Source organism: Bufo gargarizans, chromosome 6 (assembly GCF_014858855.1).
Source record: "Bufo gargarizans isolate SCDJY-AF-19 chromosome 6, ASM1485885v1, whole genome shotgun sequence".
Lineage (NCBI taxonomy): Eukaryota > Metazoa > Chordata > Amphibia > Anura > Bufonidae > Bufo > Bufo gargarizans.
This window is the reverse complement of record NC_058085.1, coordinates 222,626,618-222,654,371: the sequence shown is the minus strand read 5'-3', so window position 1 is coordinate 222,654,371 and position 27,754 is coordinate 222,626,618. Positions and strand designations below refer to the sequence as shown.

The following is a 27,754-nucleotide window of genomic DNA, read 5'->3' as shown; positions in this document are numbered from 1 at the left end:
CTGGTTTTATTACTGGAAATCTCAAATCTGTGGGAATTTAAAGGGATTGTCTGATTTCATGTTATTGATGACTTATATTCTCAGGAGTTTGAAGAGGCCACAACACTGCATCCTCTGCATTGTTAACCTGCATGCTATCTAGATTGTAGCGGCGGTGCAGAAGAATTACAGCTTACCCTTCCATTCAAGTAAATGGGGCAACAAGTTGTGTGCAATATAGACAGTGTGCAGGTAAACATTGACAAGTATGCGACATTCAGCCCCTTCAAATAGATGATCTGAGACTGCTAGGAGTCACACCGCCACTGATCAGATATAATATTTATGACCATCCTGAGGAGTAGGTTCTGCTGACCAGAGGACAGAAGTCACAACCGTGCAGAGATCTGGTCTCCCGGAGCAAAGAGCCACCCGAGTGCCAGCTGGCTTTACTACCAGGGCTCTCCATCAGTGGGGATTTTCTATCCAGAATGGTGGGGACAGGAGCAGGCAATTTTGAAAACAGTGCTATTATACCAAGTGATCTGTAGGCTATGAATACTGCATGTAGTAGCACCAGGAATTGCTTTACAAACTTAAAGGGGTTGTCTCATCGGAGATGTTGGTGCCATATTGCTAGTATATGCCACCGTCAGATAGATGCGGGTCCCAGAATGGGCCCCCAAAAGTGCAGGAGAGTGCATCTTGCATGTGCGGCATGCTCTCCATTCATTTCTATGGGAGTTCCGAAAATAGCCAAGTGAGCTTGTTTGGCTATTTTTGGTAGTCCTATAAGAATAAATGGAGAGTGCATCTCACTAGCATGATGGCCACATCGCCATTCACTTCAATGGGACTGCCAGATATAACAGAGCCAGTGCTCAGCTATTTTTGGTAGTCCTTTAGAAATTAAGCGAAAGCAGCTGTTCATGTGCAGATTCTCTAAGCACACTTCTAGGATCCTGTTCTAGAGATTGGAGGTCCGACCTACACCTATCATAGTGATATGCCACCAATATCTCAGATGAGACAACCCGTTTAATGTTTTCAGGATTTTGTGGATCTACCTGCTTCCGAATCCTTTAGATTCCAGAATCCTTTGTGATTCTTGAGGGCCTCCATTACTCTCCGGATTTAGTCCGCAATTAAAGCAGTCTAATACTTGTCCAAGAACAAGGATTCTCCCTTTTTATTTGCCCATTTCATGTGTTTCCTCATACCTTTTTTAGCGGTCTGCCATTTAGCAACAGCCTCTCAGTGGACAAGGTTGCCACCTCGTCTTTATTGCATACCTTTGCCAGGTTCACACGTGCCTCTTGAGATGCCAGTCTGTATCACAAGATACTTCAGGTAGAAGTTGCATGAGTGGTCTTGTTCCTTTGTTTGCATCCTTTGCTTACCACCTTCTGCTTATGTAGAAACTGATATGCTGTGTACCTGTGGGAGGGGTATAGCCTGCATCGGAAAATATTTTAAATACCTAGTGTCACCTGTTTTCTCAAATAAACCCAATAAAAAATGATTTTCTAGCGAGTGCAAAAATTCAATTGTTTGTTCTACTATTTGTACAGTATATTCTCTATTATTTGGTAATTTATTATTATCTCCCTTAAGATTGATCTTATGCCACATGACCTCATCACTCAGCTTCTGCGTGTTCTTGCCATTGAAACTTGCCAAGAAAAAGCCTTAATTAATGCTGACCCAACTGAGCTGGCACTAAGTGGATTAGAAGCATTCTCCTTTGATTATATTGTTAAGTGGCCTCTTTCACTAATAATTAACAGGTAGGCTATGCTACATCTATACTACACAGGGATATGGTGATCCATTATCTTTATTTGTTCAGCCTTCATGTTCTTTCTGGCTGTTCTGTGCTGTGCATGAAAGTGGAAAATGTGGTGGTTTTATTATACTCTGGCAAAATCTATTCATCCCATCCAAAGACCTTTTTTCTGAACTTCTAAAGCAAGGATGTCTGATTTATATAATTATGAATAAAAAAATTCTTTCCTAATTACAGGAAGGCTCTTACACGTTACCAGATGCTTTTTCGGCACTTGTTCTATTGCAAGCATGTGGAGAGACTACTCTGCAATATATGGATCAGCAACAAGGCTTCCAAACAGTTCTCATTACATTCTGCCAAATGGTGAGTGTGGGTTGCAAAAAAATTATTTATATGTTTAGCAGAAATCTCTATGGAAATGGTTCACCCATGAATGTTTCTGTTTAGATATACATCAATACACTTGTGGTCTTCAGCACATCAATTTGGGGTCTGATTTTTCAGTACAGGGTTATAGTATAATTTTCCTTAATGCCGATGACCGCAATCTGAGAAACAAGCATCGCCCCTGAACAGGTAACATCACTCTCGAAATGCTGTGATGGTGTAGTCTCTGCCACATCACTTGAATAGATGCCAAAGTTAATGCTGACCGCAGCATTTAAGTGGTTAGAGGAAGTAGGGTTTTCCACAGTGCTAAAGTCCTAATAATGGTCCCCAGGCCTCCTATGTACGAATGCTTATTAGCAGGACTTAAAGGGCATCTGTCAGCAGATTTGTACCTGTGAAACTGACTGACTTGTTGCATGTGCGCTGGGCAGCTGAAGTTATCTGTGTTCGTTCCATGTTCATATGTAACAATACAGAAGGCAAGGGTTTAGGGTCCATTCACACACATGCAAATGCTTCCGCATCCGTTCCGCAATAAATCGGTACCGTCCCCTGACCGTCCCTCTAGTCGGGTTCTGAACCAGTTGGGAAAGGTAATTGTCTTTGGTTAATGATAAGAACCTGTTTCCTTTATGAGATGTACAGGTTTCAGTTCCAAGTATATATCTGGGTAGTTGAAGTCCCCCATAATAACCACCTCATTATGATTTGCCGCCTTGTCTATCTCGTTTAGTAGTAGATTTTCTGTGGACTCTGGTATATTAGGTGGTTTATAATAAACTCTTATTAGTATTTTATTATTGTTTTTGCCTCCATGTATTTCTACCCACAGGCTTTAGAAAGGACTTTACTAAAGGCAGACCCCTCCCCCTCTCCGGTTTTGGCGATCCTTTCTAAATAGGCTGTAACCCTGTACATTAACTGCCCAGTCATAGCTATCATCCAGCCATGTCTCAGTTATTCCCACTATGTCAGTCTTCCTCACACATCACTAATTCCAGTTCCCCGGTTTTATTAGTTAGGCTTCTGGCATTAGTATACATAAATTTAAGAGGTTTATGTATATTTTTTTTTTACCCTACATCTTTCCTTCTGAACTGTTCTAGTCGCTCCTTCCATTCCACCCCCAGTTCCATTACCTCGCCCCCTGTCTCTATCTGCACTATCTTCCCATCCTGTAACGTAATTACCAGGGCCGGCTCCAGGTTCATGTAGGCCCTTGGGCGATAAATCCCAGTGGGCTCCCATGAGGCATTTTTTTACATTGACATGTCCCCCTGTGGCTCCCACACGGTATAATGACCCCCAGTGGCCGCTATACAGTATAATGACTACTAGTGGCCCTTCACACAGTATAATGAACCCCCAATCCCCCCCCCCCCCCACTGTATAATGACCACCTTCAGAATAATAACCCCACAGTCTCCCCCATTCAGAATAATGACCCCCAGTAGCCCCCACACTGGGGGAATACTGTATGGAGGGGGCTCTGGGAGTCATTATACTGAATGGAGGTTCATTGGTGATCATTATACTAAATGGGGGACACTGGGGGTCATTATACTGTGTAAAGGGCCCTCACAGTATAATGACCCCACAGTGACCCTCCATTCAGAATAATGACCCCCAGTCGCCCCCACACTGGGGGTTATACTGTATGGAGGGGGCATGAGGGGTTATTATATTTAATGGGGGCTCTGGTGGTCATTATGCTAAATGGAGGGTCAATGGGGATCATTATACTAAATGGGGGGGGGGCACTGGGAGTCATTATACTGTGTAAGGGGCCCTCAAAGTGTGATGAATGACCCCCCAGTGTCCCCCTCACATACCTATTATTGCTGGAGAGCAGGGGAGCTGGCAGTCCTGTCATTCACTAACCGCAGCTCCCTGCGCTCCTTTTCTCTGGCGGCCCGCTGCAGCAGTGAGCCAGGCCTGGAGGAGAGAAGGAGATGTGCAGTAATGTAGCTAGAACTGACTTTGTATCCTGCAGAGTCAAGTAAAATATGCATTACGTTAACGTATATGTTTTTTTACAATGGAACTGTATGGTGAACGGAAGCCACTGTACGGCATCAGTCTGAGGCATCTGGTAACGCATACATTTTTGGTATACATTAAATGGATGGCGCAAATGGGATGTGAACCCAGCCCTAGTGTCAGAATAAGCACCAGTACACAGCGGAGCAGCGTGGAGGAGAGGGGAGGCCGCCATGTACTGACAGAGCGCTAACTGGTCCTGGTGGTCAGGGATCAGGACTGTGTTTCCCAAGGATCATTTTCTACTGGGCACAGGGCACATTATAATACACTAGAATCTATACAATATAAAGATATTAGCCCTACCCCGAATAATAATACAATTAGGGGGTCATTTATTATATAGAAATACGTCTATATTAAGCGTATTTCTGACACAGATTGTGGCGCAAAGGTCCTTAACACCTCTTTTCCCCGCTCATGCCAGGTATAAAAAAAGTGGTGTGGGCATGGAAAGGGATACAGTTATGGCCATGCAGTTACTGGATACCACCGCTATATAGTGATAACACCGCCATACAATGATAAAACCACCATACAGTGACCGGATAAAAGGGTATAAGAGGGCACAGTACAGGGAATGACTATGGGCACTGCACAGGGAGTGGTAAGAGGGCACAATGCAGGGTATAAAGGGGCACAGTTACGGGGTGGGGGGCACAGTCACATGACCCTGTAACGTTAGAAGGTCCTTATGGTGAATGCGGTTCAGATGCCACCATAATGAGAGGCAGAGGAGTGAGACAGGGGACCTGGATGGACAGGAGGGGTGGACACAGCAAGTAGGTGGAAGGGGCTCTGAGGGGGATTCATACAAGTAGTGGCAGGAGGTCTGTGCAGGGCAGCAATAGGAGATAGGAGGGTAAAACAGGAGCTCTGGATACATGAGGGAGGAAAGGAGACAGCAGGGGCCCCATGAGGATGAGATAGGACAGGATATGGAGTCAAACAGCTTAATGAAACAGTAACACAACTACAACTAAATAGAATGAAGCAGCAGCAGATCGACGAGTCCCCCCCCCCTTTTGTCCCACAGACAAGAGACAGTCACAGTGCAGACTCACTCACAGACTGTCTTCACACTTCTCTGCTCCAGCTCCAGCCCTGCGGTCTCTCTCCTCAGGCAGCATGTGTCCTGTGTAGAGGGGGCGTGTCTGAGTCTCTGCAGCTCAGAGGGCCCACCAAAGGGGTACTGCGTGAGTGAAATGACAGCAGTGAGAGCTCCCATCTGTATTGATGGAAGTGCTCATAGCAGCTCAGTGGGCCCCCACAAGAGCATTGGGCCCCGGCACTTGCCCAGGGATGCCGGGTTATGACGCCGGCCCTGGTAATTACCCTCCCCAGTCCTTAGTTTAAACACTCCTCCAAACTTCTAGCCATCTTCTCCCCCAACACAGCTTCCCTTCCCCATTGAGGTGCAGCCCATCCCTATGATAGAGCCTGTAGCCGACAGAGAAGTCATCCCAGTTCTCCAGGAACCCAAACCCCTCCTTCCTACACCAAATCTTGAGCCACTTGTTAGCCTCCCTAATCTCCCTACTACATGTAGTATTTCAGAATACACTACCTTTAAGGTCCTCGGCCTAAGCTTTTGATCAAAATCCCTAAAATCATTTTTAAGGATGCTCCACCTACCTCTAACTTTGTCATTGGTTCCGATATGGACCATGACTGCTGGCCCCTCTCCAGCCCCTCCCAGTAATCTGTCAACCCGATCCACGATGTGTCGAACTCGAGCGCCAGCAAGACAACACACCGTATAACGATCCCGGTCTTTGTGACACATCGCCCTATCTGTACCCCTAATAATTGAGTCTCCCACTATCAGCAGCTGCCTGGCCTGCCCTGCTCTCCTGGTCCCCTGCTTACTGAAGCTGACATTCCCCTGACTGGCAAAGGAAGTGTCTAGCTGCAGCAGTGCTCTCCCTGAACTGACATCCCCCTCATCTGCCATATTTGTAAACCTGTTAGGGTATGTCAGATGAGGGCTAGCCTCCCTGGCTCTCTTCCCTCAACCCCAATTTCTAAGGCCTCTTTCACACAGGCGAGATTTCAGCGTGGGTACAATGCACGAGGTGAACGCATTGCACCCGCACTGAATTCGGACCCATTCATTTCTATGGGGCTGTGCACATGAGCAGTGATTTTTACGCATCACTTGTGCTTCGCGTGAAAATCGCAGCATGCTCTATTTTGTGCATTTTTCAGGCAACGCAGGCCCTATAGAAGTGAATGGGGCTGCGTGAAAATCGAAAGCATCCACAAGCAAGTGCGATGCGGTGCGATTTTCACGCATGGTTGCTAGGAGACGATCGGAATGGGGACCCGATCATTATTATTTTCCCTTATAACCTGGGTATAAGGGAAAATAATAGCATTCTTAATACAGAATGCAAAGTAAAATAGTGATGGAGGGGTTAAAAAAAAATAACAATAATAATTTAACTCGCCTTAATCAGCTTTTCTTCACACAGCCTGGCTTCTCTTCTTTCTCCTTAAAGGAAAAGGACCTGTGGTAACGTCACTGCGCTCGTCACATGATCCATCACCATGGTGATGGATCATGTGATGAGCGCAGTGACGTCACCACAGGTCATTTTCCTCACAGATCATCAAAGAAGAAGACAGAAGAGAAGCTGGGCTGCGCCAACAAATGGATTAAGGTGAGTTAAATTATTATTATTATTTTTTTAACCCCTTCTTCACTATTTTACTTAGCATTCTGTATTAAGAATGCTATTATTTTCCCTTATAACCATGTTATAAGGGAACATAATCAAATCTACACAACGCCTAAACCAAACATGCCGATTTTTCTCACGCGCGTGCAAAACGCATTAAAATGTTTTTCAATCACGCTGAAAAATTAGGCATTTTCCTACGACGCACCTGCATCTTATCTGGCCCAAATCCATGACGCCCGTGTGAAAGAGGCCTAACTGTTACCCAGCTAGCTACCTTACTTTCTCGCCCATTTTCCTTGGGGGACACAGACCTTGGGTATAGCTCAGCTCCCTAGGAGGCGTGACACTAAGTAAAACTGTTAAGCCCCTCCTCCATCAGCTATACCCTCAGCCTGGAGATAGAGGCTACCAGTTTTAGCTTAGTGTCCAAGGAGGCAAGACACCCCCTGCTACTGCAGGGCTGTTTTCTCCTTGTTGTTTTAATTTATTTATTTTTATTTTTTTTCTAATTTTGTTATTTTATTTTTGTTTTTTCCTAGGGATACCAGAGACGCATTGGACCTCTCTGCTCTCCCGGGGTTGAGCTGCGCCAGTGCCAACTTATTTGCACTGCTGCCTCCCCCACAGAAGCAATAGGAGGATCTGGGCAGCACTGGCTCCCCTACATCCCGCCAGCTAGGGGGTCGCCCGCACACCAAGCCCCTCTTCCAGCTTCCTGCCACTGCGGTGCCAGTGGCTGAAGGGGCGACTCTGCTGGAAGGAACTGAGGGCGAAGACAGGTAAGATGGCTTTTCCAGCCCATACCCTGTCCCTATTTGCACTGGGTTTGGGGGGGCACCCGTGGTTGTCATTTGGCGCTCTGAAGATCTCCCCATCTGCGGCTGCTTCCGCTCCCCAATAGCTAGATTGTCCCCCCACACTGTCTTAGGGTCCGGATTACTCTCCTGACATCCTTCTCCCTCCGTGCCGTGATCGGGGGGCGGGGCTTAGGCCCGACATCGACGGTTCGGGCTCGGCGGGGGACATGGTGACAGAGGAAGGCTCGGTGAGGTCACCCACCTGCATATCGCCACGCACTTGGGCCTGCGGGCCTTATTCTACGGCAAAGGGGGAGTTCGTTTCTGTGGCTCACTCTGTTCCGTCACGCTCCTGCATAAGCCTGAGAGTCTCGGCAGCAGGGGGCGTGCTTTTTTCCGCGCGCGCGCGTCATTGGGGGCGGAGTTACGTTCTCCTTCACAGGAGACATTCGAGCGTGTAGGGGGCGGAGCTTCTTCCCGCGCCTCTGCTGAGGTTTTTTGCCGCGTTTTCCTCACTCCGGTCTGGAAGCTGAGCCACGTGGGAGACTCCTGGTGCATAGATCGCGTTTCTGGGACGCACGCTCTGCTGTTGTTGCCTTCTGCAGCTGTTGATCTGGACTTCACTCCTGACGTTCTTCTGAGGCACTGGTAGGAAAGTTAACCCTCTCCTAACCCTCCTGGTCATAGCTGCTGCAACCCCTTGTGGTCTCTGTATCAGGGTACGACCACTTTTTCAACATGTCAGATCCCACGGGTGCCCCCAAACCCTGGTACCATGCCTGTACCGCCTGCAAGGAACTTTTTCCGCGTGGGCAATCTGAGCCGCATTGCCTTGCATGTCAGGCCCCGGTGCAGGGCCCGCTTCCCGCTGCGCCCCCCGTTGCCTCTGAACCCCCTGACTGGGCTAAGTCTCTGTCTCAGGCGGTGGAGAGCCTTACGCACGTAGTGGGCCGTCTCGTGGATAGACCGCCTCTCCCGCAGGCTGCCGAAATCCCTGTCGCGCCCGCTGGGAATTCCGTTTCTGCCGCCCCCACTGATTCCCTGCCTCCCAGTGAATCTTCCAGGGCCCGGCATACTCAGAAACGTCCAAGGGTTGAGCGCACATCTTCTCCTGATGTTTCGCTCTCTCCGCCACGCGTGCGAGCTCAGTCAAGCCTATCCTCTCAAAGGGATACGCCTTCTGAGGGAGAACTGGCGGATTCGGACGTGGACATGGACTCAGAGCTTCCGTCAAAATTGTCATCCGCGGTGGGGCATCTTATCACTAGCATCCGCGATACCTTTCAGATACATGATGACCCCCCTAGCTCTGAGCAGGCCGGCGTGTCTTTTCTCCGGCCCAGACAGGCCTCCAAGGTTTTTCCCATACATGCCGATTTTTCTTCTGTGGTATCCAAGGCTTGGACTCGGCCTAACGTCCGCTTTATTACACCTAAAAAGCTGGACATTTGCTATCCCTTTCCAGCGGATTCTGTGACCACGTGGACATCCCCGCCCAAGGTTGATCCTCCCGTGGCTCGCCTGTCCAAGAGCACTGCTATTCCTGTACAGGACGGATCTTCCCTCCAGTCTGCTGAGGACCGTCGTACGGAATCCCTCTCTAAGGCCATATTCACTGCCTCTGGTTCGGCCCTTAGACCGGTCTTTGCCTCCGCCTGGGTTGGTAAAGCGGTCTCTGAATGGGGTTTGCAACTGGAGCAGGAGTTAGGGTCGGACGTCCCTGTTCAGGACCTCCGTTCCTTAGCCCAGCTAATTATCCAGGCCGGAAAATTTATCTGTGAGGCCTCCCTTGATGCTGGTGCCCTCATTGCCCGTTCCTCGGCCCTGGCAGTTTCTGTCAGGAGGGAACTCTGGCTGAAGGTTTGGGCGGCGGACGCCGCTTCCAAACGCTCTTTGGCCGGCCTACCATTCACGGGTTCCCGCTTGTTCGGGACCCGTCTGGACGAACTTATATCAGAGGCCACAGGTGGGAAGAGTACTCACCTCCCCCAGTCCAGGCCAAAGGGCGCCCCCCGTGGTCGCGCTGGTTCGTCCCGGTTTCGGTCCTTTCGTAAGCCCACCGGGTCTAGACCAGCGGCCGGTTCTTCTTCCTCTGGCCCAGCCCAGGATAGACGCAAGAAGCCGTTTTTTCGGGCGCAACCTACCTGGCGCAAGGCCCAGCCTGCGCGGGCTTCCACAGGCCAGCAGCCCTCTGCCTGAAGGTGCGCCCCTGTTCAGGAACGTTTGGCGGGCCCACATCTCAGACGCATGGGCGCTCGAGATTGTATCTTGCGGGTACAAGATCGAATTTGCGTCCATTCCGCCAGACCGTTTCTTCCGTTCTCGTCCTCCGCGGGATCCCGTACGAGCGGCCCCCCTTTCTCGCGGCCCCTTTCTCGCGGCCATTAATAGACAAGGGTGTCGTCGCCCCTGTGCCTCCGACGGAAAGGTTCAGGGGGTTCTATTCGAACCTCTTTGTGGTCCCCAAGAAGGAAGGCTCGGTGCGGCCGATCTTGGACCTAAAGCGCCTGAACCGGTTTCTCCGTCTGCAGAGATTCCGGATGGAGTCTCTCCGGTCCGCAGTGGCCTCCCTGGAAAAGGGGGATTTCATGGCTTCAATCGACGTTCAGGATGCATACCTCCACGTTCCGGTTGCTCCATGTCATCACCGCTTCCTGCGCTTCGCGGTGGGGGACGATCACTTCCAATTCGTCGCCCTTCCCTTTGGTCTGGCAACGGCTCCTCGGGTGTTCACCAAGGTCCTGGCCCCTGTCTTGGCTCTTCTACGTTCAAGAAGTGTTTTTCTTCTTCCGTACTTGGACGACATCTTGGTCAAGGCACCCTCCTTTTCTCAGGCATCCGGCAGCGTGGATCTCACTCTGGAGACCCTGACGCGTTTTGGTTGGATTATCAACCACCCCAAGTCTTCCCTTACCCCCTCCAGACGGCTGATCTTCCTGGGGATGCTCCTGGATACGGAACTGGCAGAGGTCCGCCTTCCGTCGGACAAGCGCCTGGCCCTTCGCGGGTCGGTTCGCAGTCTTCTCCGTCATCACCGTCCTTCCCTCAGATCCTGCATGCGGTTGCTGGGAAAGATGGTTGCCTGTTTCGAAGCGGTGCCATTCGCACAGTTCCGATCCCGCACCTTTCAGAGGGCGATTCTGTCGGCCTGGGACAAATCACCGAGGAGTCTGGACAGGACCTTCCTTCTGCCTCCCCTGGCTCGGGCTTCCCTCAGCTGGTGGTTGCATATCCCTCTGAGGGGGAGGTCCTTCCTTCCACTGAACTGGCTGGTGATTACCACCGATGCCAGCTTACGGGGGGGGGGGGGGGGGGCCCCCCCCTTCGAGCCTTTGCGTGAGGTCTCCCTTCGCCTTCTGTCCTGTAAGGTCATCTTTCTTGTGGCCATCACGTCTCTCCGACGGGTGTCGGAGTTGGCGGCTCTTTCTTGCTCCGAACCTTTCCTGATCTTCCACCAGGATAAGGTTGTGCTTCGGCCTGTCCCGTCCTTCCTGCCAAAGGTGGTCTCCGCCTTTCACATCAATGAGGACATCGTCCTTCCGTCGCTCTGTCCCTCTCCTTCCCACCCCTGAGAACGGGAACTGCACCGTCTGGATGTGGTCAGGGCGTTGAGGATTTACTTGGAGGTCACCGGATCTTTTCGGCGCACGGATTCCCTGTTGCTGGTTCCGGAGGGTTCGCGCAAGGGTTTGGCGGTCTCCAAGGTGGCCATTGCCCGTTTCATTAAACTGGCGGTGTCTGAGGCTTATCGAGCCAAGGGCAGGGCTCCGCCTTTCGGCGTCACTGCTCATTCCACCAGAGCAGTCGGAGCTTCCTGGGCGCAGAGGCATCGGGCCTCGGCTGAGCAGTTGTGCAAAGCAGCCACTTGGTCCTCTCTGCACACTTTCACCAGGTTCTATAGAGTGCATACGCATGCATCAGCGGATGCTGCTTTGGGCCGCCTGGTCTTGCAGGCTGCGGTTTCCTGATGCTCAGGTGGTGTTCCGCCTTGGGTTGTGGTCCCTCCCTTCTTGGACTGCTCTTGAACGTCCCAAGGTCTGTGTCCCCCAAGGAAAATGGGCGAGAAAAGGAGATTTTTGTATAACTTACCAGTTAAATCTCTTTCTCGCTCTTCCTTGGGGGGACACAGCACCCACCCTTCTGTGTTTTGGTTATAGGGTTATGGTCTGGTGCCCCGTTGGGTTGCTGGCTGTTGTTTACGTTGTTGGTTGTTATCCTTTCACTACGTGGACACGCAACTGGTAGCCTCTATCTCCAGGCTGAGGGTATAGCTGATGGAGGAGGGGCTTAACAGTTTTACTTAGTGTCACGCCTCCTAGGGAGCTGAGCTATACCCAAGGTCTGTGTCCCCCAAGGAAGAGCGAGAAAGAGATTTAACTGGTAAGTTATACAAAAATCTCCTTTTCCTGAGCCTCCTTGCTACCACCCTCCCCCACATCTGCCCCATAGAGTGCTTGCTCAGTGAGCAGCAAACTCTGGGCAATTTGCTCACATTTTGAACAAATATATGCACCCTCAAACGGCTGTCCCAGGACTGCATACATTAGATACACAAGATGTCCACTGAACTGCGCTGTCAATAATGGAACACATACTAAATGGGGTTTATGCAAGAAAAGAGAAAAAATACAATACAGTGCAGTGATAAGAATGTAACTTACTGTAGTCCCCTCCTAAAGTCCCTGAATCTCAATTCACATAATCTAAAGTCAGAAACGTAATACAAACACACACTTAAACCCAAACACGCGAACGCTCGCATTCTCACGTTGTTTGGCTGCTTGTATAAGTGCAGCTGTCAAACCAGTCTGCTTTTTTTCCTCTGGATTCTACTTTATGAAGAAAACTTATCACTATGAAATACAGTGCAATCTGCATTTAGCATGTTATATTCTCTATAACATGCTACCTGCAGATTGTACTGCATTTTTTTTTTTCAACAATCTGATTTTTATTAAGAAAATATAAAACATATAGAAAGGAATAAAATAAAATGGCAACAATCAAAAAAAGGCAAGTATAGTTCCAAACATACAGGGAGTGCAGAATTATTAGGCAAATTGTATTTTTGAGGATTCATTTTATTATTGAACAACAACCATGTTCTCAATGAACCCAAAAAACTCATTAATATCAAAGCTGAATATTTTTGGAAGTAGTTTTTAGTTTGTTTTTAGTTTTAGCTATTTTAGGGGGATATCTGTGTGTGCAGGTGACTATTACTGTGCATAATTATTAGGCAGCTTAACAAAAAACAAATATATACCCATTTAAATTATTTATTTTTACCAGTGAAACCAATATAACATCTCAACATTCACAAATATACATTTCTGACATTCAAAAACAAAACAAAAACAAATCGGTGACCAATATAGCCACCTTTCTTTGCAAGGACACTCACAAGCCTGCCATCCATGGATTCTGTCAGTGTTTTGATCTGTTCACCATCAACATTGCGTGCAACAGCAACCACAGCCTCCCAGACACTGTTCAGAGAGGTGGACTGTTTTCCCTCCTTGTAAATCTCACATTTGATGATAGACCACAGGTTCTCAATGGGGTTCAGATCAGGTGAACAAGGAGGCCATGTCATTAGATTTTCTTCTTTTATACCCTTTCTTGCCAGCCACGCTGTGGAGTACTTGGACGCGTGTGATGGAGCATTGTCCTGCATGAAAATCATGTTTTTCTTGAAGGATGCGCACTTCCTGTACCACTGCTTGAAGAAGGTGTCTTCCAGAAACTGGCAGTAGGACTGGGAGTTGAGCTTGACTCCATCCTCAACCCGAAAAGGCCCCACAAGCTCATCTTTGATGATACCAGCCCAAACCAGTACTCCACCTCCACCTTGCTGGCGTCTGAGTCGGACTGGAGCTCTCTGCCCTTTACCAATCCAGCCACGGGCCCATCCATCTGGCCCATCAAGACTCACTCTCATTTCATCAGTCCATAAAACCTTAGAAAAATCAGTCTTGAGATATTTCTTGGCCCAGTCTTGACGTTTCAGCTTGTGTGTCTTGTTTAGTGGTGGTCGTCTTTCAGCCTTTCTTACCTTGGCCATGTCTCTGAGTATTGCACACCTTGTGCTTTTGGGCACTCCAGTGATGTTGCAGCTCTGAAATATGGCCAAACTGGTGGCAAGTGGCATCTTGGCAGCTGCACGCTTGACTTTTCTCAGTTCATGGGCAGTTATTTTGCGCCTTGGTTTTTCCACACGCTTCTTGCGACCCTGTTGACTATTTTGAATGAAACGCTTGATTGTTCGATGATCACGCTTCAGAAGCTTTGCAATTTTAAGAGTGCTGCATCCCTCTGCAAGATATCTCACTATTTTTGACTTTTCTGAGCCTGTCAAGTCCTTCTTTTGCCAAGTTGCCTAATAATTATGCACACCTGATATAGGGTGTTGATGTCATTAGACCACACCCCTTCTCAATACAGAGATGCACATCACCTAATATGCTTAATTGGTAGTAGGCTTTCGAGCCTATACAGCTTGGAGTAAGACAACATGCATAAAGAGGATGATGTGGTCAAAATACTCATTTGCCTAATAATTCTGAACTCCCTGTATAGATTAATCATCATTGCCAGTAAATGTAATAAACACAGTCTAAAGACCACAAATGTAATTTGTCTAAATGAGTCTGTAAAGGGCATAGTGGTAAAGAGAAATGCGTAGAGTATATAAGACAGAGAACAGTAGATGAAGGAAAGAGAAAAGGGAAGTGGGGGAACGGGAAGACAGAGAAAAATAAATATATGGATTATAAAAATCACTGGAGGATAGGAAAGGCTTCCATAATCGCCACAAATTGCTCCAGCCCTGCCACTGAGCAAAGTTGGGGCTAGTTTTGAAATGATCCCTTGTACGGTAAACTGCCTCTGAGGTGTCCCTTCCTTCCGCCACCAGGGTCTCCATACACTACAACAAGACCATCTTTGCAACCCACTCCTGAATTTGTGGAAGGAAAGGAGATTTCCAGTCTTTCATAAGCAAAGAAAATGGCACAATAGCCCTTTTTTGTTTGAAGAGATTGAACCCGGAAAGAGCGAGACCCTATTGCGGAGTAGGAGAAATCCTTTTTCTGGAAACTTGAAAATATATTTCAAAGACATTGTGGCAGAAAGGGTTGAATGAGAGTACAGGACCACCAAACGTGAAGCATACTGCTAGTATTTGTAATTGTAGTTTTAATGCCAACAAATGTGGTTGGGTTCCCAAATAAGAGACTCATAGGTCCAGGGCAGTGGGAGAGGCCATATTTCGCAAAGGACTAATCTCTGCGATGGGGATGGATCAATTTTCTCTGACACAATAGAATACGGATCCGTCCCCTATTGACTTTCAGTGGTGTACATGATTGATCCGTCTTGTCCATTTTAAAGATAATACAACCGGATCCGTTCATAACTGATGCAGGCGGTTGTATTATCAGAACGGAAGCGTTTTTGCTGATCCATGATGTATCCAGCAAAAATGCTACTGTGAAAGTAGCCTTACTTAAAGGGGTTATTTGATATCTAAAATCTCCCCCCTCAATGTCCAGGCCACTTGTATGGATTATGCTTACCTTCTGCCAGGCACCCACGTCTCCTCGGATCCCTGCATTGCCGCCCCTGCTTTGAGCCCCCTTGAGGCTGGTCACCGTCACTGCCTGCTATTGGCTGCTCCTCCCATCTCAGGATGTTTTGATCCAAACAACGGGGAGATGTAGCTATGGCCGTGCAGGGATCCGGAGGATACCAGTGCCGGAAAGCAGGTGAGTATAGTCCATACAAGGAGCTCGGGCATTGGGGGGTATATTTTAGATATCGGATGTGATATAAGGTGGGAATATGGATCTAAATGGTGGATCTAACGTGTGTTTCCTGTAGCAAAAGCATGTAATTTGTGCATGTAGTACAGGATTTGGAGTATTCAAAGAGCAAAAGTTTATAGTAGATCTATTGAGAGGAGAGAGGGAATTGTGGAGTTTTTTTTAAATTAAAATGTGTGGGGGGGATTAGAAGAAAAAAGAGGAAAAGGAAAAGAAGAAGAGGAGGGAAAGAGAGAGAAAGTGAAATAAGAGCGTAGAAAAGAGAACCGGAAACAAGTTCTGCGACCTCCGACCTGCAAAGTACAGGTTGAGAAGGCATCTGAGGGGTTAATAGATGCGGTTCGGAAATAGTATAGATTCAGTACATATAGAACTACAAAACAATGATATGATATCCGAATATTTAGGGCTGGGCAGCCCAAAGTTAAGTTGCCCAGTTATCAAAGGAGAAAGGAATGGAATGAAAGAGGGAGAGAAGGGATGGAAAGGGAAAACCAAACTAATAACAACACAACTAGTGCCGGAGAAAAAAAGTCTAAAATAAAAAAAGAAGCTTCAATGTAAAACTTTATAGGACATTCTAATTCGCAAATGGGCTTGCTATTGTATAAAAAGGTACATCAAATTCACCCACAATCAAAAGAAGAAGAAAAAAAAGGGACCCAAGTCACACTAAGTCGGATATTGTTTAAGCCATTTATCCCAACGTTTTAGGTAGGATTCATAGGCTTCTTTACAAGAGGCCATAGTGCCTTCCATTGCGCAGCTGTATCCAACACTATGGACATTATCATTAAAGGGGTTGTCCGGATCAAGATTTTTTTTTAAACCAGTTAAATCACTATTACTAGCAGTTTGAAGGTCCCCCCAGATGTTTTTAGGTATTTGTACACTTCAGCAGGGCTCCTACAGTCCCCCACTAATTGTTTACCTTTCTGTTTATGTGTCCGGTAACTTCCTGCCTCAATGCTTTCTGGGTCCCATCGCAGCTACGCCTCCTTCCTTACTAAGAATGCGCCCTGCTCAGCGGGGGGCGTGGCTTAACGATGCGATGGGCGTGAGGGGGAGTGGCTTAGCGCTTCTGTTTCCGCATAGTTACTGCCCCTCCATGCGCTTGGAATAATTAGAGGCTGACTGTGACGTCACCGGGCTCCTTGTGAAGCGGAAGGAGAGGCTTTGCTATGCAGAAAGGGACCCGGTACGTCACTGACTGTATAGAAACTGCACTTCCGGCTGAAAATTTGAGAAGTAAAAAAGCGCCATCAGAAATGTCTGGTAAGGGAAGGACAGGCATGAATGTAATATTTAGGGGACCATTGTACATGTAGACCCAGGTCCCCAATCCCGGACAACCCCTTTAATATTGGGGACCTGATTAAAATTTCAATGTTTAGCAATTAATGTCTTGGTTGCTGTGAGAGTATGAAAGGTGATAACCCTATCTAATCTGGGCAGGTCCTCCAACCCTACATTCAGCAAATAAAAGTTTGGATTTTTAGAAACCCGAAAGCCCAGTATCCCGCTCAAAAAATAAGATAACGTCTCATCCCATAGAGCAGTAAGACCTTCACAGTCCCAAAATATATGTTTGATGCTGCCTGTGGATTTTTCACATCTCCAACAGGAGGCAGATGGCAGATACATTTGGATATATTAAGGAGAGATGGTATGGTGTCATGTACCATCGATATAGCATTTTAAGTGAGTTGAACAACTCAAAAAATAGTTTTGCTGCGGTGAACACCTGCCAGCCAAATCTCCACATCCTGGGGTAGTCTTAATTTGGTCACCCATTTTGTCAGTCCACAAATATTAATTTTGGACTCCTGTTCCAATAAAAGTTATATATCTTAGACAAACTTTTTGCCCAACCCGAATTGCTAAAAAAAAAATACAAAACAAAAGACAAGTTAGTAACCTTTAGAGACGGTGACAGAGAATCAAGGAGAGATCTTAATTGCAGATATGTATTAAAGTCTCTATTAGAAACATGAAAAGAGTCGGTTATAGTAGAAAGGGGAACTAATTGATCAGTATCCCAGATCTATTGGACTTAAGTAATCTCTGCAGATAACCAATCCTAAAAGGAAATATCTGGAATATTCCACCATCTGTGAAGTAATATTAGGTATGCTCCACTAAGCAAAGTTTTTCCCCATAATCATTGCAGGGCTCCAGATGGCGACCAAAATGGTCGCCGATGCGACTTAGAATTCACAAATGTCGACAAGACTTTTTAGTCTTGTCGCCATTTGCGACTAGACCCTCCGCGGCAGCTCTGCAGTAGAACAGCGGCGGGCACAGGAGCTGATAGTTCTCTGCCCCGCCGCCACCGATGTTCTCCTCAGTCTGAGTCAGCTCGGTCACAGCACACAGACAACAGCAGAGACGCTGGCAGCAGGGAGGGGAGGGGCTGGGAGGAGTGTAATCTGATCCTAGAGTGGAAGCTGCTTCTGCCAGCCCCTCCCCTCCCCGCCCACCAACCAATCAGAGCTGAGGCAAGGCAAGCACTAGCAGCTCTGAGTCACTGGCAAGTACAGGGAGGCTAAGAATCAAATGAGTCACAGGTGAAAAGAACTAAAGAGCCGACTTAGTTAGTGACTCATTCGATTCTTTCTTAGACTCCCTGCACAGTGTGCCCCCCCCCCCAACACCCTAGTATAAGAAACATTGGTGGCACAGTGTGCCCCCCCCCCCAACACCCCAGTATAAGAAACATTGGTGGCACAGTGTGCCCCCCCCCCCAACACCCCAGTATAAGAAACATTGGTGGCACAGTGTGCCCCCCCCCCAACACCCCAGTATAAGAAACATTGGTGGCACAGTGTGCCCCCCCAACACCCCAGTATAAGAAACATTGGTGGCACAGTGTGCCGCCCCCCCAGTATAAGAAACATTGGTGGCACAGTGGGAAGTGCCAATGAGGGTTAAAAAATCATTTAAAAAAATTAACTCACCTCCTCCAGTTGATCGCGTAGCTGCCGGTCTCCTGTTGTTTCTTCAGGACCTGTGGTGATGTCACTGAGCTCATCACATGGTCCATTACCATGGTGATGAATCATGTGATGAGCACAGTGATGTCACCACAGGTCCTTTGACAGGTCCTGAAGAAAGAACAGGAGACGATCAATTGGAGGAGGTGAGTTAATTATTTTTTATTTTTTTTAACCCTCATTGGCACTGCCCACTGCGCCACCAATGTTCATTATATTGAGGGGGGCGCACTGCGCCACCAATGTTTATTATATTGAGGGGGGGCACACTGCACCACCAATGTTTATTATACTGGGGTGTTGGGGGGGTGCACACTGCGCCACCAATGTTTATTATATTGAGGGGGGCATGCTGCGCCCCCCCCCCCCCCCAATGTTTATTATACTGGGGTGTTGGGGGGTGCGCACTGCACCACCAATGTTTATTATATTGAGGGGGCCACACTGCACCACCAATGTTTATTATGTTGGGGGGGGGGGGGTGCGCACTGCGCACCAATGTTTCTTATATTGGGGGAGCACACTGGGCCACCAATGTTTATCATACTGCGGTGATGGGGGGGCACTGCGCCACCAATGTTAATTATATTGACCTTCTACTATGCATTCTGTATTAAAGAATGCTATTATTTTTCCTTAGAACCATGTTATAAGGGAAAATAATACAGGGAATAGACTTTCATCCTAGCAACCATGAGTGAAAATCGCACCGCATCTGCACTTGCTTGCGGATGCTTGCGATTTTCACGCAGCCCCATTAGCTTCTATGGCGCCTGCGTTGCGTGAGAAACACACAACATAGAGCATGCTGCGATTTTCACGCAACGCACAAGTGATGTGTGAAAATCACCCCTCATGTGCACAGCCCCATAGAAGTGAATGGGTCCGGATTTAGTGCAGGTGCATTCCGGTATTTTGAATGCCAGATCCGGCACTAATACATTCCTATGGGAAAAAATGCTGGATCCGGCATTCAGGCAAATCTTCATTTTTTTTTTGTCGGAGATAAAACCGTAGCATGCTGCAGTTTTATCTTTTGCCTGATCAGTCAAAATGACTGAACTGAAGACATCCTGATGTATCCTGAACGGATTACTCTCCATTCAGAATGCATGGGGATAAAACTGATCAGTTCTTTTCCGATATTGAGCCCCTAGGACGGAACTCTATGCCGGAAAAGAAAAACACTAGTGGGAAAGTACCCTAAAATATTAAGTTTAAATCCCCCCATTCCCAATTTTACATATAAAATATATAAAGAATAAATAAACATATTATATAGCGCTGTCCAAACTATAAAATTATTAAAAAATATCTCCTATGCGGTGAGCATTCACCATTTTTTAGTCACCTTGTCACCCCAAAAAATAGGATAGGACTGTTCTATTATGGGCCGAACATTTCATAAAATGCGAAATGCACGAGGCTTTTTTTGGTGTTTTTTTTTTTGTTTTTTTTTCGCGGTATTGAGTATCACAATACTTTTACTTTTTATGGTGAAGAAAGCGAATCAAAATTTTGGTATCAAAACAACCCTATGCCGATCTGATCGGCGTAGCGTTGTCACGATACCAAAATTTTGATTCGGTTTCGATTTGGCGACTAAAAATTTGATTTGGCTCCTAAATTTTTCAGTTCAGGAGCCAATGGCTACCAGCTATTTTTTTTAGTCTGGAGCACTGCATTGTTTTCCATGAATTGAAACAAGCTATCATTGGTGACAAGGGAGAAGTGAAGAAATCCTGTTTTATAAGCGTCGCTTTCCAGCAGTCTTTAAAGCAGGTATGCTCAACCTGCAGCCCTCCAGCTGTTGCAAAACTACAACTCCCAGCATGCCCAAACAGCCACAGCTATCAGTCTACAGCAGAGCATTGTGGGAGTTGTAGTTTTACAACAGCTGGGGGGCCGCAGGTTGAGCATACCTTCTTTAAAGGGACACTGACAGGCCGTTAGAGCATATAAAGTGACATATATTCTTCTATTGGTCTTAATATGCTTAATTAAACTATACCATTATCACCCCTCGCTGCCTTTCCTTTACTTATAAAAAATGTTTTTATCAATATGCAAATTACCTTACTTTGTGCCGAAGGGGCTGTCCCTCCTTCAGTTGTGTGCCCAGCCGCGCCCCAACTGCCGTCTCCTAGTGCCGCCCAACTCATTAGTATTTACTGCACTGGGCAGCTTTTTTTTTTGTTTTTTTGTTCATGGTAATGCAAACTGATCCGTTCTGAACGGATGCAATCATTTGCATTATAGGTGTGGATCCATCTGTGCAGATACCAGACGGATCCGCACCGAACGCAGGTGTGAAAGTAGCCTAAGCTGTATAAACTGGGCCTCCCTTTCTTTTTTGTCCCTAGATCCATACTGATATAATGACCCTTCATGAAGGCCTTATGAGCACACCAAATCGAAGCAATACCCGTCTCCCCATTGTCATTAAAGGTAAAAAAAACTCCTGAAGAGCTTGCTTCAATTGGGGAAGATACAGTCCTGATCAAAAGTTGAAAAATGGCAAAAAAAAATCATATTTTACATTGTTGGATTTTACAAGGTTCCAAGTAGAGCTTCAACATGCAACAAGAAGAAATGAGTGAGACAAAACATTTTTTGAGCATTCAATTAATTGAAAATAACGATTAAACTGAAACTTAGGACCACATTCCTTTAAAAGGCCAAATCTGTGCAAAGATGTGGATTCATTGTCATTCTCTGTCAGGTAGTCACACGTTGTGATGGCAAAGGCAAAAAAACTCTTCCTTTTTGAACCTGGTCGGGTTGTTGAACTGCATAAGCAGGGTCTCTCACAGCGCGCCATCGCTGCTGAGGTGGGACGCAGTAAGACAGTCATTTGGAATTTCTTAGATGATCCTGAGGGTTATGGAACAAAAAAGTCAATTGGAAGACACAACAAAATTTCATCAGCACTGAGCCAGAGGATCCAATTGGCTGTCCGTCAAGACACTGGACAATCCTCGACCCAAATTAAGGCCCTTACTGGTGCTGACTGCAGCCCCATAACCATCAGACGGCATCTGAGACTGAAGGGCTTCAAAAACAAAAAACGTCTTCAAAGACCTTGTCTCCTTGAACGCCACAGAACTGCTCGTTTGGACTTTGCAAGAGAGCACCAAACATGGGACATTCAAAGGTGGAAAATGGTTTTATTCTCTGATGAGAAAAAATGTAACCTTGATGGTACTGATGGTTTCCAATGTTACTGGCATGACAAGCAGATCCCACCTGAGATGTTTTCTACGCGCCACAGTGGAGGGGGCTCCATAATGGTCTGGGGTGCTTTTTCCTTCAGTGGAACAATGGATCTTCAGGAAGTGCAGGGGTGTCAAACGGCCGCTGGCTATGTCCAGATGTTGCAGAGAGCATTCCTCATGACTAGTTTTTTTTGAAGGTGTGGTCAAATGGTCTTAAACTTTTGATCAGGACTGTATTTAGGGGAATGAAGAATCCTACCATTAATCCTCCAAGGGATTCTAGGATAGGAGTTATATTGTTTGGAGACCATAATGGAGATAGGGGCATGGTCAGACCAGCCAATATAACCAATAATGCAAGAAGAAACCTTTTGAAAAGTATTATAATTTGTCAAGAAGTGGTCAATTCTTGAATAAGTTTTATGGGCAGATGAAAAAAATATATATAATCTCGTTCCATAGAATGTGTCAAGTTCCAGACGTTCAGCAGCCCTTGTGTTTGAGTGAGATGAAATGACCTAGAATGTTGTTGATTTAGGCTTTGCTAAGGAGTCTAGCGCAGGCCACATAAGTAAATTAAAGTCTCCCATATACAGAAGTGACCCCTTCTTAGGCCTCATGCACACAACCGTTGTTTCATTCCGTGTCCGCTGTTCAGTTTTTCGTGATTTTCTGTGGACCCATTGACTTTCAATGGGTCCATTGAAAACTCGGCTAATGCACCGTTTGTCATCCGCATCCGTGGTTTCAGTCCGTCCAAAAAATATAACCTGTCCTATTTTTTTTTCCCGGAAAACGGTTTGCGGACCCATTCAAGTCATTGGGTCTGTGAAAAAACACGGAGGCACACAAGTTTTTTTCCGATCATTTGCATGGCAAACTTGACTTAGACTTTTTTTTTTTTTTTTTTTTTTACTTTTCTTCATGTCTGGTGATCCTCCAAAAATAAAGGAAGACACACGGAAACAATAACGGAACAACGGAACCCCATTTTGCGGAATGGAACACAACAACGGTCGTGTACATGAGGCCTTAAGCGAATCAACCAGGGTAAAAAGTTTTTGGAAAAATCTAAACTGCTTTCTATTTGGAGCTTATGCTGCAACAAGAGTAAACGGCATATTATTAAGCTCACAAATTATATTCACATAGCTGCCCCCCATTCCCACTGAGTGACATTAGGTAACAGAACTGTAAAAAAGTCTGTCAAAAACCTGTGCAATTGATCATGTTTCACCGCTTCCGGAATGCCACGGAATCTGATGATACTGCGGTGGGACCAGTCCTCCAAGTCGATCGCTTTTGCACGAAGTGCAGCCAGCTCCTCATCTTTTTCATTAGTATCGACTAATTAATTATGCGCTCTTGCAAATTCAGACATTTTTTTCTCCAGGTGAGAAGTTTGTGCCCCACTTTATCTCTTTCTGTAGGAGTCAATGTGGCATGCAGAGATGATCGTAGATCGCCCATTAAGGGCCTTCAGGAAAGGTTCTGTGTCCGGTCTATTAGCCCTAATATTGCTAGTGTTAGGGTAAGGCTTAGAGTGCACCATAGGTGTACAGTCTCCATAATGATCAGATTGTGAGGCATGGCCCTGGGGCCTCCCTATATTAGCATGGTGCAGCACAGGGGAGGATTTATGACTGCAGTGGGACATCGCCACACCTTGTCCTGTATTAGAAAGGTGTTTTCCTGGGGTGACAAGAGGTGATGAAGCGTGGTCAAATGACAATCAATGTGCTGGAGAGAAAAGGGAGCTGCAGGGGAGAGCGCTGCCTGAGCTGACCCCTCAGAGAGATGCCGCCTCAATCTTGTGCTGCACTCGCTGCCTGGCCTGGCCTTCCTCTTGGTTTTCATCATGGCAAGATTGTGCAGGCTGTGACTCCCCTTCTTTATGACCAATGCAGGTCAGTACAAGGTCACTGTGTGCCACAATGTCAGGCCTGAAGCTCTGTAGTCATGCAGAAGAGCAGGCTTTTCCATTCCTCCCCGATTTTATACTATTTTAACCAAAGAACTTCGCCCCTTATTGGAATGTAGCCAGCTTTTGCACCAGATAATGGTCACTGCCCATATCTTGTTTTAATGTTATTATTTTCGGACCTTAGAGTGGCCAGTTCTCAGATCTGCAATAAATCAGAATCCCAAGACAAACTATACAGACAATACGAACTCTCTTGTAAACACATTTACAACCAAGTCCTCATTCATTTAGAGGTCTTCTACCTGAACAATACCAGGTACATACCTGTACACATTTCTTCTTTGTCCAGTCTATCAGATAAAATGGACAAAGCCTTCCACAAATATTTCACACCAGTTTCATTTCATCAGACAGACAAGGTCTCCAATAAACAGTTAAAATAACAAGGACACAGTTATTAACTATTCAAGTGCAAACCGTATTCAATTCATCCAGAGGTTAAAGTAATTTTAGCAGACCCAATGGATTCCAAATGATCAGAGACATATTCATATTCAGCAGGCTGGGGATGCTGTGATCATCTCAATGCCTAGCCTGTTTTTAGGCCAACAAATTGAGGTCTAATATGGAGTATTTTAGATGCGACAGGGGGTGTATATATTTTTAGGTAGTTTGTAGGCTATATTCAATTATAAGGTCTTGGTTTGCTCTGGATCTATCTTAGTTTAGGGGCGCTGGAAAGTCTGGTTTGGGGTATGTAAACAGGTGGGCGTCTTGCATGGGGTCTTTAGACAGGGGGGAGTTTAGGGAGTCTGAGAGTGTCTGTATTTGTTTAGGTCTGGTCTGTGGCCTGTATTAAATTTGAGTTTTGCTCTAGGAGGTCATATTCACTGTTTGTGATTCAAATACCTTTGAGACAGTTAGACATTTGGGCTTCAGTTTATAATACAGTGTGGGTTTCAGATACCTAGAAGCATTCACATGGAGGGTCCTATGGTAGTTAAAGGCATCTGGTTGCTCATTATATACAGTCAGGTCCATAAATATTGGGACATCAACACAATTCTAACATCTTTGGCTCTATACACCACCACAATGGATTTGAAAAGAAACAAGATGTGCTTTAACTGCAGACTGTCAGCTTTAATTTGAGGGTATTCACATCCAAATCAGGTGAACGGTGTAGGAATTAAAACTGTTTGCATATGTGCCAAAAGTAATGGGACAATCGGCTTCTCAGCTGTTCCATGACCAGGTGTGTGTTATTCCCTCATTATCCCAATTACAATGAGCAGATAAAAGGTCCAGAGTTAATTTCAAGTGTGCTATTTGCATTTGGAATCTGTTGCTGTCAACTCTCAAGATGAGATCCAAAGATATCACTATCAGTGAAGCAAGCCATGATTAGGCTAAAAAAACTAAACAAACCCATCAGAGAGATAGCAAAAACAATAGGCTTGGCCAAAACTGCTGTTTGGAACATTCTTAAAAATAAGGAACGCACCGGTGAGCTCAGCAACACCAAAAGACTTGGAAGACCAGAGAAAACAACTGTGGTGGATGACTGAAGAATTCTTTCCCTGGTGAAGAAAACACCCTTCACAACAGTTGGCCAGATCAAGAACACTCTCCAGGAGGTAGGTGGATCAAGAGAAGACTTCACCAGAGTGAATACAGAGGGATCACCACAAGACGTAAACCATTGGTGAGCCTCAAAAACAGGAAGGCCAGGTTAGAGTTTGCCAAACGACATCTAAAAAAGCGTTCACAGTTCAGGAACAACATCCTATGGACAGATGAGACCAAGATCAACTTGTACCAGAGTAATGGGAAGAGAAGAGTATGGAGGAGGAAAGGAACTGCTCATGATCCTAAGCATACCACCTAATCAGTGAAGCATGGTGGTGGTAGTGTCATGGCGTGGGCATGTATGGCTGCCAATGGAACTGGTTCTCTTGAATTTATTGATGACAAAAGCAGCAGGATAAATTCTGAAGTGTTTCGGGCAATATCATCTGCTCATATTCAAATGCTTCAGAACTCATTGGAAGGCGCTTCACAGTGCAGATAGACAATGACCCAAAGCATACTGCAAAAACAACCAGAGAGTTTTTTAAGGGAAAGAAGTGGAATGTTATACAATGACCAAGTCAGAATCTATTCACAAGTGATGGGTAGCTTATTTAATTTAAAACTTAACATTTAACAATGTATTTAAAGATAAAATTGTGGGCCCTTTAATACTAAACACTTAATTTTGTTACCACTGGTTACACTAATCTCCTAAAAGAATGGCGGAGATGGGAGAGGACCAAATACAGGGACAGCAAAAATGTTTACAGACAGGATGAAGGGTACCCAAGTACCAAGACAGAAAGACACAGTGCTGGGTCAAGACCCTATGCAGCCCTGTCACTATCTCTCCTTCACCCCAACTAATGCAATGACCCTATTATTGCCCTCCCTAAGTGTGGACTGCCCAGCTTTGCCCGATAGACAGAAATAGGTCTCGTTGATAACAGATCAAGTGGGTTACAAGGAGGGCATATAGACTGGCATGGAATGTGCAGTGAGTGAGGTCCGGTATAGGCGCCGTATCTCTATAGGCCGCCCACAACACAACAGCCGGTCTGACTCGCACACATACAAATAAATATATATATATATATATATATATATATATATATATATATACAGATGGGTTGTGATATGGGGTCAAACCAACTAGGCCTTTCAAAGACCCATATATATGGTCAAATTAACCTCTCAATAGCATGACATAGGGTGATTCCTGGTATTTGATGTCTAGTCATATGGAAATTCAAATGCTATAGGTTAAGTTGCATTTAAATTATTGTCCGGGTAAAAGTATCGCGGCCCGGATAATTACCCAGGAGTAACCCTATGCCTTCAATACCTCAGTGAGACTCCAGTCCAAATCTAAGTGCGCAAACCTCAGGTCAGGTCACAAAACAAATCGCATTGATTCAAAAGTGTGTAATTGTTATACATTGTAGCAGATCTCCCAATGGTAATAGTAACATCGAGGGTTAAAAGGTCTCTGCAATGTCTTGTGCTTAATAATGCTAAGTCATTTTGATATGCAGGCATATAAGCATCATCTACTTATCCGTCCAGTCTTAGATGACAACTGTTTCCAGATAAATATGGGTGGAGGGTGCTCCCCGGCGTCAAAACAACAACAAATACAGGTGCACTCTGCGGTCTCACTAAACCCTCAAACTGATTTTAAAATTGAGAGATTAGTCAACATGTCCTACGGTATAGAACATGTCTAAGCCCGGGCACCACGTCAAGGTTTCTCAAGTAGCCCGGGACCTAACGCTCTCCTACCTGCGCCGTATGGGCGATACCAGGAGCCAGTGGGCAAATTACAGGAGCATGAGGCCGACTCACAAACAGCTCACCAGTTACCTCCAGCATGTAACCATGCTTGCAATGGGAGGAGGGAGGAGTCTGTGAGTCCCACTCAAGACTGACTGATATGGCCCAGGCCTCACAGGTGCACCTAAATGTGGCCTGTAGATGGAAAACAGGCACATTTAAATTGGAGTTTATACACCTCCAGGAATCTATATATACAAACCAAAAAAGACAAGGTGGCATTAGCAGGAGGTGCTCAAACCCACATGCAGTCGTGCATATATATAGGGGAGCAAATCCTACACTTGTGGCCCGTTGCTAATGGCGATCCCCAGCAAAATGCATACGGTGGAGGATGCCTGCGGCGAACCACAAGTACCACAATAGACATCTCACACAAGGTAACAAGTGCGGATGTAATAATCAATATAACAAAACAACAACAAATACAGGTGCACTCTGCGGTCTCACTAAACCCTCAAACTGATTTTAAAATTGAGAGATTAGTCAACATGTCCTACGGTGTAGAACATGTCTAAGCCCGGGCACCACGTCAAGGTTTCTCAAGTAGCCCGGGACCTAACGCTCTCCTACCTGCGCCGTATGGGCGATACCAGGAGCCAGTGGGCAAATTACAGGAGCGTGTAGCCGTGCCAATGAAGCCGCATTCGCGGGTCATTTAAAAAGCTGTGTGGCCCCGCCCCCATCGCACACCCCTTCACCGTCATGCGGCGTC

The 27,754-nt window shown here is 46.3% G+C and overlaps 1 protein-coding gene across 2 annotated transcripts in view; it reads left to right on the top strand.

The window, feature by feature from the left end:
- Window positions 1–27,754, top strand: part of TUBGCP2 (tubulin gamma complex associated protein 2) — a 453,055-nt gene that overhangs the window by 313,137 nt on the left and 112,164 nt on the right. For both annotated transcript variants that reach the window (XM_044296484.1, XM_044296483.1), the window contains exons 12-13: window positions 1,594–1,766; window positions 2,003–2,131. In XM_044296484.1, coding sequence (XP_044152419.1) covers window positions 1,594–1,766; window positions 2,003–2,131 — 302 coding nt within the window. The remainder of the gene's footprint in view (window positions 1–1,593; window positions 1,767–2,002; window positions 2,132–27,754) is intronic.